The 14,069-nt window shown below is 42.4% G+C and overlaps 1 protein-coding gene across 1 annotated transcript in view; it reads right to left on the bottom strand.

Annotated features, from left to right (window-relative positions):
- The window catches only part of TLL1 (tolloid like 1), a 143,313-nt gene extending 132,304 nt beyond the window's left edge, over positions 1 to 11,009 (bottom strand). Inside the window, exon 1 of the mRNA XM_074147087.1 lies at positions 10,853 to 11,009. Coding sequence (XP_074003188.1) covers positions 10,853 to 11,009 — 157 coding nt within the window. The remainder of the gene's footprint in view (positions 1 to 10,852) is intronic.
- Between the last annotated feature and the right edge of the window lie 3,060 nt (positions 11,010 to 14,069).

Here is a 14,069-nt window from a genome sequence, read left to right as displayed (position 1 = left end):
TTTTCACACCCCAGTCCAGCAAGAAAGAACCTGCAATCACAAGGTCACTGAATGTAAGATTTCATGATACTCTTGTGTTAGTGATGACAACTACAGAAACTGGGGCAAAAATCCAATTGCCTTCATTAATGTGCCTGCAAAGCATGTGAGCACATGAATACAAGCTAGATGTGGCCCAAGTACACAGGATTAAATTAGTCAACTCTGCACTTTATTACTTATTCACCTATAAACATTATCTCTAAAGTAACTGGAAACATTCCCACCGAGTTCAATAGCCTCTAGATCAGGTTTAACACACATATTTTAAAAAAAAAAAAAAAAGAAGCATCCACGCAGTCTGTACACGCTACTTTAAGGATCCTATATAGATACTTCTACAGGCATCTATGCATCAATGATACTTCCTTAGGTAACCAGGTAAGCATGTGCACACATGTATACATGCTTACCTTTAAACACAAGTGCTCCACTGGACCCATAATGAAAATCTATAGACATTAGGTAAATGCAGTTTTCGTCTTGTGTGTTTGCATACATTCATTTTCATCCAATGCAGTTGGTCAATGTATTTACAGTCATACAGAGCTTTGAAATTCATTCACTTTCCAAAATAGCCAAATTGCATTTATTTTTCAGGCGTGCTACAAGGCATGAGTTTTTGAAATAGCATTTAGGGAAGGCTGAGGAACAAAGGAACTGCAACACTGGATCAGATCCAAGGTCCTGTCTCTGACAGCAGTCACCACCAGCTGCTCCACAGAAAGAAACAAGAATCTGCAGTAGGTAGACAAGGATAATCTTGCCACACATTAGGGTTCATCCTGGTTTCCAGCTACTAAAGACTGGCTTGAACTCTGAAGCCTGAGGTATAATATCCACTTGAAAATGTTATCATTATTAATTATCGGTGCTGCAGATACCCCTGGTATCTAAGTAAATGTCATAGCATATATCTGAATACTGCCTCAGTGGAATCATTTAGCAGACTTCAATCTAAAAAAAGTTACATAGAAAACCCATGTATCTCCTTGTCTCAGTTCTGAATTTGCCACTTCAGAATTTAAGACACCAGTAGGAATAGAAACAAAAACCTTCTTTTTTATCTTCTTGTATATATTTCTCAAATTGTACATGTTTATTACGGCTCTTCTCTTTTGTTTTCTGTCTTCTAACTTGAACATCTTTATACCTTGTTTTCATCAGTTATTCCAATCATCTAACCTTTGTGTAATAAAACACTTATCATCACAACTCTTGTTCCTTAGCTATTATTATTTTTTGTCTGAGGGTTTGTTGTTGGTTTCTGGTTGGTTTTTTTAATAATTTATTTTCCAGGCATGAAAGATTAATCTATGTTAGTTTTCAGAACATAATGTCATTACAACATATCAGTAACAACAGAATAATGATTCCAGAATTTAGTCCTGAATCAATCGTCTTGAATAGTTGCACAGTTAGAGAACGACTGAGCAGTTTATATGATGACAAAAGGATAGACTGATGGACAGATTAAAGATCCTGCTACTAAAATGAAGAAGATCACAAGAAGATGGGTAACATGCCTTCATTATGACACTGGCAGTTTCGCATGGAAACACACTATGTTCTTAGCCAGAAAAAGGCCAAGTGGATTTCCTGAACACAAAATACCTAATTTATCAATTTGCCCATATGCATATACAGCTTTACAAAGAGTGAAATAGACAATTGTAAGTATGGAAACATACTTAATGTCAATGTAATGTCAAGTAGTGAAGCTTAACCCACCTGCAAACAAAACCGAAGTAAGAGCACAATTGTAAGAGTAATGTTGAGTAAGAGGAAAAAAAGCGAGTATGAGTAAAAATGAAGATATATGCAAATTTGTTATAAATATAAGGACGTTTTACCAGATGGAGAAATTGGGCAGTTCATCATCATGTTCTCACACCCGCAGAGTTGTTCTAAAACTACTCTTCATGAAAGAAAATATAATTGGCTGTGCAAGTAAACTGTTTAAATAAATCTCGATATTATATAAGAACCATCTGAAATTATTTTCTTTACTTATCTGAGCACATCATCTGGAAACATAGAGAAGCTCTGCCTCTAGGCCACTGTTTCTAGAATCAGTATGCCCTATTCAAAATTCTTTCTACTGTATTGGGGAAGTGGAAAAATGTTGAAGGTCTTGAGTGAAACTATACCCATGACAGCAAGAATGTACCTAACTAGCACCTATTAAAATGTCAGACACCAATAAAATGGATTCATTTTTGTTTAATAACAATTAGAGTTATTACTAGGAATATATTTAACTGCTGCTACCAGCATAAGAATAACATAACCCATCTTCACCACTCTTTAGACATGATGATATCTTTAAATACCGTCTCAGCTGATGTCCATGGCCCCTCACTTCTTCCAAGAGCTGATATTTGAACTCCACGATCCAATTTACAATGTCCAAGGAGCACAATGTACAGGGAGAGCTATTGATACCTTTCAAGTGCAGCAATGTGTCTCTGTCATTCAATTTTTGTAGGAAAAGGGATGAAATTTATCAGGACAGCAAGACAGATAATTTCTAAATTAAAATTTAAATGCACTGAAAATAAGTTTTAAAATTTGCATTTTTGTGTCCTGATTTTGTTGATTGTTCGCTTATGAGATAGAGTTCCAATACTTACTATTCCTTAATATAATATTAAAAATTTGATATTTTGTCAATGACATATGAGAATACCAACCTAGAAACCTCTGAAAGTTTGAATCCTGATACGATGTGCCATTAGACTGTCAGTGACAGTCCTGGCACAGCTGAACTTATTTTGCTGGGTAGCACCAACTTTTGAAGCATGATTTATGACTATTTTAAAAATAAAACTCCCATATAATTTACGCAAAATGTAAGCAAAAATATAATTTTAAGTGTTTTGCGTAACAGAAATTGTTGCTAAGAATGTTCATATGCTTTAAATTACTGAAAGGATACCTCAGACCAGAGGTATCGTTCTGCAATATAATTTATAACTGTCAATATGAATAAAAAAATTTCAAAATCAATTCCTAGTCAATTATTGATAGACTTTATCTCAATAAAATATATGTAGTAAAGAAGCTAGTTAAATACTCATTGCATATCCTACTAAACATCATATTTCACACACCTCAAGAAAAAAAATTAGGAGTTATTTTATAACAAAATTGATTTTTTGGTGTTTTGGTCTTGACAATCTCTGTTTTTAAATATTGAAGAGAAAACCCACAAACCTACATTTTGGCCCATTATTGCTCTGTAAGAGTTATTTGATTGAGCTCAAATATTCTCAAACATTTGACGCTCACAGATTTATAGTCACTCAAAATTTGCACTTGCAGACCATTACTCAGGCAAAAATCCCAATAAAAGTCGTCTGAGAGTATCCATATGAGTAGAAACCACCCCCAAAGCACTCTGCAAGAGCAACCACTCACAGGGGTTGCACACCTGCTCAGGGTCACGCACAGACATCTACATATGTCCATAGCACAGCCTCCACCTTTACACTTCCCAGCCCAACCTGTTCTAGTGCATTACTATTTATACAAGTTTTACAGTTCAAGTACTTCTAGTACTCTTATTACTATTGTTCAGCAAGGACAGTCTTCACATCAGATCTTCGTATTTAGGTACATGAGTCCAACAGAGACAGAAGGTTCATGTTTGTGTTCTGTATAAATGTTTATAGCTGGATATTTCAGGGTTTGATATGCAGTGTGTAACAGATCACTGGCAGCCCACTAAGCTGTCCAGTGAGAGGCCTCTGAGAACATACTGGTCATGCACAGCCCACCCAGCCTTCTCCTCCTCCTCATTTCCAGCTGTGGGCATAGATGCCCAGTTTCTTTGCTACAAAACTATCAAAGCACTAGAGGACAATCTTACAGAAAGCCTGATGACAAGATAGAGATTATATTTGGAGGGAATAACTGCTAAATGTAAGCAAGAAAATAATATGTCAAGGGAAAAAACTGAGAGTAGAGGACTAGGTGACTGGTCAGGCAGCACAGGAAGAAGCTGAAAAGCAAGAAGAAAGTGCATTCAGTGAAGAAGGGGAATCCAGAAGCAAGGAAACTTGTCATAGGAAAAATGGAAAACGTGACAGAGAAAGAAGATGAACAGGAGACACAAGGAATGAATACGCATTAAAACAGATTAACAGATTAGCCATTGGCTTTTCCTTAGCCAAGAAAAATATCCTAAGAGAACTAAAAATACACAAAGATTTCTCTAGTCATACTTATTGAATAAGCATTGAATTCAATATTCAAAATAAGTATTGTATTCAATAATGACTGGAACAAGTAGATTAGTAAGGGGACTGAGTAAAGTCTGAAACACACTACAAAATGTTGCCCATCCTACTGAAAGTTTTGAAAGCTCAAAGCTTAGTTTTGCTCTGGAATAGTCTTAGAATCATCTTTCCTATCTTTTCTTCAGATATTAAAATAATAAAAAAAAAAAAAAGAATGTTGTATAACCATAACATTTTTCATGAGTCTAAAGCTAGACCATAAAAACCTATTTCAGTTTCAGGATAAACACACATTGTCTAAACAAAGAATAGAGATTTCTCTCCTTGTTTAGTTTATTCACTGTTATTAAATTTAGAGTACTCTGATGCATCTAGGAAGAAAAAAAAATATTCTGTTTTCCTCCACAAGGTCCCCTGTGCCTGTGAAAACAAGAAGTTGACTCTTCCATTTTACAGCCCTTCTCTCAATATCATGCACCACAGACATGACTGTTTCTCTCCAAAAAGAAGTGAATGGAATTATGTCATAAGCCTATCAACCCTGTTTTCCAGAGGGGCAATAAGAATGACATAAGGCAGACATCCAGGTGTGGTGAATGTTTCCGAGCTTGCCTGGAGGACCTGATTCCAAGCTCAATTAAATTTGTCAATTAGGCTTGTTTTGCAGTGATGTAATACTGCTCCTTGCAGGTCACTCATTTGACACACCGGAAATATATTCAGAAACAGATCCCTATGGAAAGCGGTCTGGACATGAAACTGAGCCTTTCATATGGAAGGATATTCACAAAGTTAGTATGTCAAATATATTCATTTAACAGATTTTTCCCAGAGTTTCACTATTGAATTAATCTTTTCAATGACGCTAAGGAGAAAAAGAACTTTACACTCACAAAACCTTTTTTCAAAGTTGTTGAAATACCATATTAAAGGGCATCACAGATAAAGCAATAGTGAAGAATTCCAAAAACGAAATATGACTTAAAAACTAAGGTCTTCAGTAGTCTGGTTTACCCTATAAGTTTATCCACAGCAGCACGAAGGTCATTTGGGACTGACTATTCAGAAAAGCTTGTTTCTGTTTCAGCTGCCTACAATACGCGTTTACTACACGAATAGTCACAGTTCTGTCAATCTGGCAAGTGATATTAGCAGCACAACCTCTATATTAGTACAAACCACACAACATATCTTTCAGAATTTACTGCACAACTGAAATATAAAGATGAAAGATTTCAATTACCTAAATCACGCAATAGATTAAAAATGTATTATCAGAGGTTTTAAGACTTTTCATGTTACCGGACTACACACTTAGCATGCTTACAGCCGAAAACAAATGTCCCAGAATACAAGACACAAACTAAAAAAACCCCAGCCTACCAGGATAGAAGGCTGCTGCTACAACATCAATAAACAAAAGCTAGATTGCAGTTACAGATGACACTGTATAATAATTATACTTAACATTTACCATAAACTTTTAATGGTTGGATAGTATCCCCTGTAACAGGGATGCTATTATTTCCCACCTCACTCAGATGTGAAACCTAGTTATGTATTTTATTTGCAAAGTATTTGTAAAGTATCCCTGTACCAGGGATACTAACATATTTATTAATATTTATAAAGGTACAAAGAAACCAAATGAGTTCCTTAGATTCTCACAGGAGTGAGAATTGGACACAATGAGGAGGGTCTTTCTTACTTTTCTCTTATTCTCAGGCACATATACATACAGAATTTGTTCCTAAGTCAAACAACAGCAAGCTAACCAACTTCCAAGTTATGAAGCTTTAAACCTAATTGTTCATTTGTATGAACATTCTTTCAGCATTTATATCTAGCTTTATTGGGGAAAAAAAATGAAAATCTTCTGTTCCAAGGCAAGAAACTCACTAATAGTTTGAAAGAAAAAGAAAAAGAAAAAAACAATTAAGTGTTTTGTCTTTAAAAAAAAAAGTCATACAAATGAAGTACTGTGAAAATTAAAAGTTTCAATGAAGTTTTCCTTGGGAGAAGTTTTCCTCGGCAAATGTTTCCCCGGTGCAAGACAGAATTTCTGGTGCAAAGAAAACCAAGGCCCACAATAGGGGAAAAAAAAAAAAAATGGATCGAGGAATTCAACTTTGAGCCTATTCCCCAAGCCTTTAACATTTCTTTTAGGAAGTTAAATATCTCACAGAGGAAATGCTAGAAGAGACTTATCTGAGGACAGCCAGGTATCTAGAGGCTGTAATGGTCCTCAGTGATATGGATATGCAAGAAAACTAAGACTTGTTGCCTAATCATCCATGGTTCACAGTATTTGAACTGGAAGATCACACCATAGTATCTCTCTCTCTTTTCTTGGTCTTTGTTTGTTTGTTTTGTGGTAACAAAACAAAAGCCTTCAGAAAACCTTTAATATCAACTAAGCACAGACTATGAACAAGCACGACAGAATGGGGAATTCTTTTCCTACCCATCTCATTCTCAACATGCTCTAGGCAACCCTGCTTCAGCAGGGGAGTTGGACTAGATGATCTCCATGGTCCCTTCCAACTCTAAAAAATTCAGTGAAATTCAGTGAAATTCAGTGAAATTCTGTATGTTTCTCAACAGCCATCCTTAATACATTGCAAGGAGTGGGAAGAATGGAAAAAAAAAGCAAAACACCACCACTTTGGGAATCCATAGATAAACGTAGATGCATGCTGCCATCTGAAAAGCTTGAGTCAAAAAGTCCATTGAAATCTAACTACATATTTTATTCTTTGGAGTAATACCTTATTTATAGAAATGCTGATTCTTAGATTCTTTAAAGCCTGACATTGCAATAAGTACGGCTTTCGCAGTTTCACATCTTCTGGCAAATCAGATCTTGAAGATGAACTAAGAATGCCTTACACTTGAACTTCACAACGGTAAACACTGAGAGTAATATCCTGCAGAGAGACATGAGGAAATATCCGAGACATCAGAAGCACAGAAACTGTGTTACATCACATCCCGCTGTTACAGCATGCCAGGATACTTGTTATAAGGAGAAGTAGCAAGACCCAAAATTCATACATAGGTTAAAGGTCTGTAGACAAACATACAGGAAACCACACAGCTCATCAAGTTCATCTGCTCAATGTCAACAGCTTCCTTACCACCACTCATCTCCTCAACACTGTCACAACATTTCCCCAGGCTCTTCTCTTCACTGGAGCCCTTGCTCCAGAACTCCCAAGGTGCTGGCTTCACTGCCAAGACTGAACTTTGGGGTTGTTGCATAAAACAGCTGCTGGTTTAGATGCAATTGGAAACATCAGTTCCAGAAACAACTCCTAACCCTACTGTGCATCTGTCAGACTCCTATTATCTGTAGATTTTTCACAAAGCTGGAAACTTTGTCAGAAAACGTACTTTTCAGCCTCTGTAGCATCCTGCACTACAATACCACTGGGAGCTTTAAGTTCAAGCAACAGGGTGATTCCAAGCACACTCACTGAAACAACCTCTTTCTTATGAAAATGTTAAAATGCACACAGAATACCTATAAATACTCCCACAGAATACCTATAAATAACATCCCAGAGGCTGTTTCATTCTGTTTCTGGTAAATTTCTCCAGCTCTTCCACAAAAGGGAAAAACAGGGAAAAAGGGACCTACCAAAAGAAGATTGATTCAACAGAGTTAGGACTACAACTATAAGGAGTTATATATATGTAATTATAACTATATCTAACTATAGATCTAAGGCCTCGTGTACTGTGCTTTCTGTCACAAGATCACAAATATTTTCTCATGTGGTCTACAGAATGAAAACTAAGCAGAAAGCACTACTCACTGGAGAAAAGCAAAATGCAAATAACTTTTAAAATACAGGTGAATCCATCCTGTATCAGCCTCTTTGGGGGACCTTAGTTGTGAATGGTTTTAAAGTATTTTATTTTCTTGGAAATGATGATAGGTCAAATTAGTCTAACAGGTCTGTAAAATCTGCATGCAACTCATTGAAGTTTTTGAAGTATGTCAGTAGGTAAAAACCTAAACTGACTTTGCGTGTTCCCCCATTTGGTCAAGTTGCAGAAATTCTCAATATCTGGGACCTAACTGTTACCAGCCTGAACAGTTAAAAAAAAAAAAAAAAAAAAAAAAAGAGGACTTCTACAGCTTCAATTGTAGGCCCTTGAGATGCAGTAAAAGCAGGTGTTAATTATATCTAAGGTACAAAGTTTGCATGCACTGAACACAATGTCAGCAAGGATTATCTTATTTTATCCTGTTATCTCACACATAGAGCGACCACACAGATTTGCGTGTGAACAGCTCACACCCCTGAGTGCGAAGCCTGGCTTTGTCCTTCTTTAGTGGCCTCACTGTGGAAGAAGCCATCCTAATGGCAGATATCAGTAAAATTACTCATGGGAGTCCAAAACCCACCCCAGATGGTAAGATTGACCTAGCAAGAACACACATTTTGGTTATGCTGCTAAAAGAGGCTGAGCACCCGCTATCCCATCACCTTTGATCAGGTGTCAGTATTTCACAGCCTAAGACTAATGTAGTCTTTAAGGAAGGTTTAGCAAGAAAAGTATTTGGGAAATACTGACAGAGTTTTATTGATACATACAGAACTTCCTAATTTTTTGTTAAAAACACTTGGAACGTGGTTCAAACCCAGTGTGCAGCAGTGACATACATTTTCATTTCTGAAGAACTGCTATACACTAAAAGAAAATAATGATTGGGTTATTTACTGAGTAGAAAACCTCAAAGTGATGGTTTTTAAGGCTAATGGGAACTATACAGAACTAACTCCTCATGCATCTACCTGTCTCTCGTCACAGCTAAGCACCTTGTGAAGAAACAGCAGCAAAAACTTCCATAAAGTATTTAAATGGACCAAACTTTCCAAGCACATGTTTCTATATCCAAACAAAAAACAATGGCAAAGAAGTGTCAATGCTGATCATATTGCACAGTCTCTTACTGTTGTCTTTCTGTCATGCATAACCTTAAACACTTACTGTCATGAATTATAATTTTTAATTACTCTCACTATGAAACAAGAAGTACTAAAAAAAAAATCCCACAACAGAGTAAATACACATTTCTTATTATACATAATTACACATATGAATCTTCCTAAACAATAATGGACCAGAAGAAAAGAGCTCAAGTTAACTATGACCACTCACTTATATATATTTATTTGTGAGTGCTAATTGGGAAAAAATAATATTTTGTTTGCAGTTGCTTCTGCTCTTTTTGAACTTGAGTGTTCCTCAGCTGTAAGCAAGTAAGACCTAACAATTCACACTTAGGAACAAAATATTTTTGTGATTAGAAAAACACAGTGTCTGCATATTTGGCATATATGTTCACCACATTCTCCTCAATAAATTAAACAAAACCACAGAGACATAGTGAACACAACCTTTGGCTGAACTAGTTTTCAGAATATAAAATAACTAATTAATGCAAAGGCGGCTGCTGGAAAATTTGAGCACTTATTTAACAATAGAGCTGTTGGGAATGGACCACCATTGTTGTTAGTAACACATTTAGGGGCAAAACCACCATCATCAAGACACACTTGTCTACTGAAATACCAGTGAAGCTGGGTCCCGAGGTCAGTGAGGTTGCTGATAACTCTAATGGATGAAGAGTCGGTATTAAGGAGGCTGAAGTCCTAAATCAGTAAGATAAGCGTTCTAGAAAAGTATTCAGTTGCTCTGCAAAGCGAGAGGAGGCTACAACTCAACTCTTCCTGCACAGTTAAGAAAGGGGTCGGTCAGGCACAGAGCGAGCAGGGGGCACGGCAGCGGCTGTACTGTACCACGGTGCAGTACACGCTGTAGAAGACCAAACTGCACCAGGTACTAGTGGAGGTCTAAGAAACACGCGTGGACTCGCACGGCTGAAAGCCCCGCAGCTGGTTACCCCCCGCACCTAGCCCTCCCTCGGGCTCCCCTCCACCCTCCTCTCCCACTCGGGCTGTGCACTTTATCATATAAATATTCATCGGGCGCCCGGCGCCGAGGGCCCGCCCCGAGGAGCGGGGGCGACAGGTTGAGATGGAGGAAGGACAGAGGGAGCCGGCGGGAGGCGGCCCCCGCTCCCGCCGCGGGGGCGGGCAGGGACCCGGGAGGAGCCACCATCCTCCGGCGCCGCCTGCGGGGCCCGGCCCGGCTTCTCCGCGCTGCCGGCTTGTGCTGCGGGGCACGGTCCCGCCTCGAAACCTTTGAGCCTCTGCAACTTCCACGTCCCCGGCGGCGTCGCCCCGGCCGCGGAGTCCTCGGGCACGACGCCGCCGGGGGACGCGGAGCGGAGGCGGCCAGTCCAGCCCTGCCCGCCGCCGCGCACCTCTCCCCCCTCAGCCGGAGGCGCTGGGGAAGCGGGAAGTCCCAGAAAAGCAGGTCCCGGGAACCTTCCCCAGGTGAGAGGAAGCTCCAGCTCCGCTTGTGGCTGCTGCCCGGGGAGGGAGCAGGTGAGCCCGGGACTCCCCCCCTCACACACACCACCGCAAATAAAGCCGAGACAAAGTCACCATCTGGGGAGGGGGTGGGGAGCTGTATTAGACGTGGAAGTCACTTACCGGCTTTGCAAGGGTCCTTATAATCTATCGCTTCAGCTTTATCCTCTTCAGTGAAATCGTAAGTGTAGTCATAATCGAGGCCAGCGCAGGAGGAAGGCTTCCCACAGACAGTCCACCCGGCCAGCCACAGTGCCATCCTCCAGCAAAGCATTTTCATCCTCCCTCGGGCAGAGAGGTGGTGGGCAGGGTGCAGATGAATTAGGTAGCCGGTTCAGCTGTCCACGCCGGCTTGGGAAAGGAGGGTAGGGGATGGAGGAACCACAGGGTTTGGGGAATTTGGGTTGGATTTTTCTTTTTTTCCCTCCTCCACCTGGAGGCTCTTCCGAGAGACGGTGCTCCCTAGGTAGCCCCAGTTAGACGGATGCAGCACTGAGTGAGGAGCATGAGCGCCACTGCCCCTCCTGCCCCCAGCCCGCCACCTCGCCAGGGAGAAGTCGCTGGGTGTGTGGGTGGGCGCAGGGGGTGGACTCAGGCCGGGAGATCCTGTCTGTCAGGGCGTCCCCTCGCCTCTGTCAAACCCCAGACAAACTTCCCGCGGAGGAGGAGGCGGCGGCGGCCGCTGCCCTCGTCCCGCTCCTCGACCGGTCCCGCTGCTGCTGCCAGAAGATGGATCCGGGCTGCACATCAGCAAACTACCACGGGGAGAGGGAGGAAGAGAAAGAAAGAAGGAAAGAAACGGGAGCCGGGGGGTGGGGTGCACTAGAGCAAACCGCGGAGCCCTGGTGATGGGAGGCAGCAGCTATGCTGGAGGGAGCAGAGAAAAGTGTCGGAGCTTCCCCCTCTCCGCACAAACGCTTACTCTAAGCTCTGTCTCCAGTCTGTCCGCCTCCCCACACACACACACGCGCACTCCTCCGTCCCCCTTTAAGTTAAGAAAACCTTACAGGCAACTAACACACAGTCGTCAGCATCCTGCTTACTTATTCATACAGTCAGGGTCAGGATCCGGGCTGCTTCTGATCTGCTCCCTTGATAGTCTTATGGAAACACACGCGCATTCACTATATGCCTCTATCTCCATATAGATTTCTCTCTAGATAAGCAGTGCATGGCATTTAAACAACAACAACAAGAGAATCGAGATCAGATAAAACAACGCACAGATCGACACCCGGCAGCCAAAAAAGCTCGAGAGAATGGGTGGTGAGGAGGACGATGAGAGGAATTAACTGCAATTTAGGAGACGGGAAAATAAATCAGTGGCTGTGTATTTCTCCTGCTGCGGCTGCTTTGCAGTGTTAGCCCCATGAGCTGACGGGTGGGGGTTAAGGAGCGAGGGGGAGGGGGAAAGAGAAAAGTTTAAGCGTCCATAGTTTGCTTAAAACAGAGGAAGGCAATATAAAAGGTCCATTGGTCTCCAGAAGTTCAGCCAAGCAGCTGGGAACCGATTCCAAAATGAAAGTAAGAACAAACAAACAAACAGAAAAAAAAATAAAAATAATCAAGGCAAACAAAAAGTAAAATTGCAGCAGGCAGCAGCGCCGAGATCTTGCAGTCAGGCTTTCCTGTTCTCACGTGGATCTCCAGGAAAGTGGTGGAGGTTTATTTTCCAAGCGAAGTTTCCCCGGGAGCCACCGCCCCGCTCCGCGGTGTCCAGCTCCGCCGCTTCAGCTCCGAGCCGCCCCGAGCCGCTGCCGCCTGCGCGGGGCCGGGTTTTGTTTTAAAGCCCGAGAAGGGATCAGCGCGCAAAGCCTCATTTCAGCCGATCAACCTGGAGAAGGATGGGGGGAGGAGGGAGGAGGGGTGGAGATACGTGCTGCTGGAATAAAATAAGATCAAGCGGGAAATTATATAAAAAAAAAAGTGTGTGTATATATATAGATAGCTAAAGATCTCCCTCCCTCCCTGCCTGTCTCCTCCCCTCCCCGAGACGGGCAGCTCCGATCCTGCAGAAACGCCTGAAACTGTTTCAGACCAAGGTGAGACTTTTCCGTAGCAAACTCTACTCCTCCTCCTTTTACGAGTTTCCATGGAAAAGGGCGGTGGGGGGAGCGAGGGGTGGGTAGCAGGGAGTTTCTCCTGCTCCCATTTCGCCGGGGTGTCACATTTAACACGGACTTTTGAAAGGGTTGCCGCGAAGAAGTGGCTGCCTCTGTCTCTCACGTCCGAGCCCGCACAGGCTCGCTTTCACCGCAGCACTTCCCGGTCGCCTTCCTCCTGTCGCAAGGGTGGAAATCCGGAGATAGTCCCTTCCCCCGGCTGTGCCAGGAGCGCAGGCAGAGCCGGCGGCGCGGCGCGCCCCTCACCGCTGCCTCGGGGCGCTGCGCCTCCCGGGCAGCCGCCCTCCGCGCCCCTTCCCTCCGCGGGCGAAGGCCGTCCGCGCCGCCCCAGGTGCCGCCGCGGAACGGGGGCGGGAGGGGTGTAGCGCAGGGCTGGCGGGGGCGCGGTGAAAGGCAGTTACGCAAACTCCGGATAGGCACAGCTTGCTATCGCCGCCTCTATCGAGGGGATAGGCACAGTTTGCTATCGCCGCTACCGAGGCCGAGATGCTCCCAAAAACGAAGGAGGGAGGGGAGGGAGAAGGCGAGACAAAATTGTACTGCCTGCCCGAAGTTGCCCCGTCTGTCCCTGCCCTCCCTCGAATGAAGGGCGAGTGTTGCTATAGATAGGTACTCTCAGCAGTTCATACCGTTAAAACTGGAAAGGTCAGTTAAGACAGAGCTAATAACAGCTTAATAACAGAGCATATTAAGGAGTCTAGCACCGAGGAATGTCAGTGCCTTTGAAGCTTGCATGCGTTTTGCTTCCTTACGTTTTTGGCATCCAGGTTGTGTCCACATTATTCCCAACTCAATCTTGATGCTCCAAAGTTGAAAGTCAAGGAATGAGTAGCTGCCACTGAAAGGCTGCAGCCTTCAGTAAGAAATAGCTATTCTCTGTCCCAGCAGTTCAGTTTGCTGTGTCACAAGGGCCACAAAAAGCACCACACAACAGATCACAGAAAAGCCTGAGAAACTTGGGGCCTTTTCCTTTCTCCTCTTCTTCAAGGTAATTTCTGTGACCAACCACCCCAAACATTTGGAACTGACTCCAAGGAAGTTATCAGAGACCCTTCCCTGTCAACCCATCAGAGCAGTGTTGGGGCTGATGACTACCTCCACCTGCACAGTGTCATGGTTTGGTGGGCTGTGTTTTGCTAAAGAAGCCAGTTTGATCCAATCAGAAATCTAGTTTCTGTTATACACGTCCACAAATCAGATCATTTATCTTACATTTA

This window comes from Numenius arquata, chromosome 5, assembly GCF_964106895.1.
Source record: "Numenius arquata chromosome 5, bNumArq3.hap1.1, whole genome shotgun sequence".
In the NCBI taxonomy this organism is placed as follows: Eukaryota; Metazoa; Chordata; class Aves; order Charadriiformes; family Scolopacidae; genus Numenius; species Numenius arquata.
Note: the sequence above shows the minus strand (reverse complement) of the source record. Positions and strands in the feature narration are given on the sequence as shown.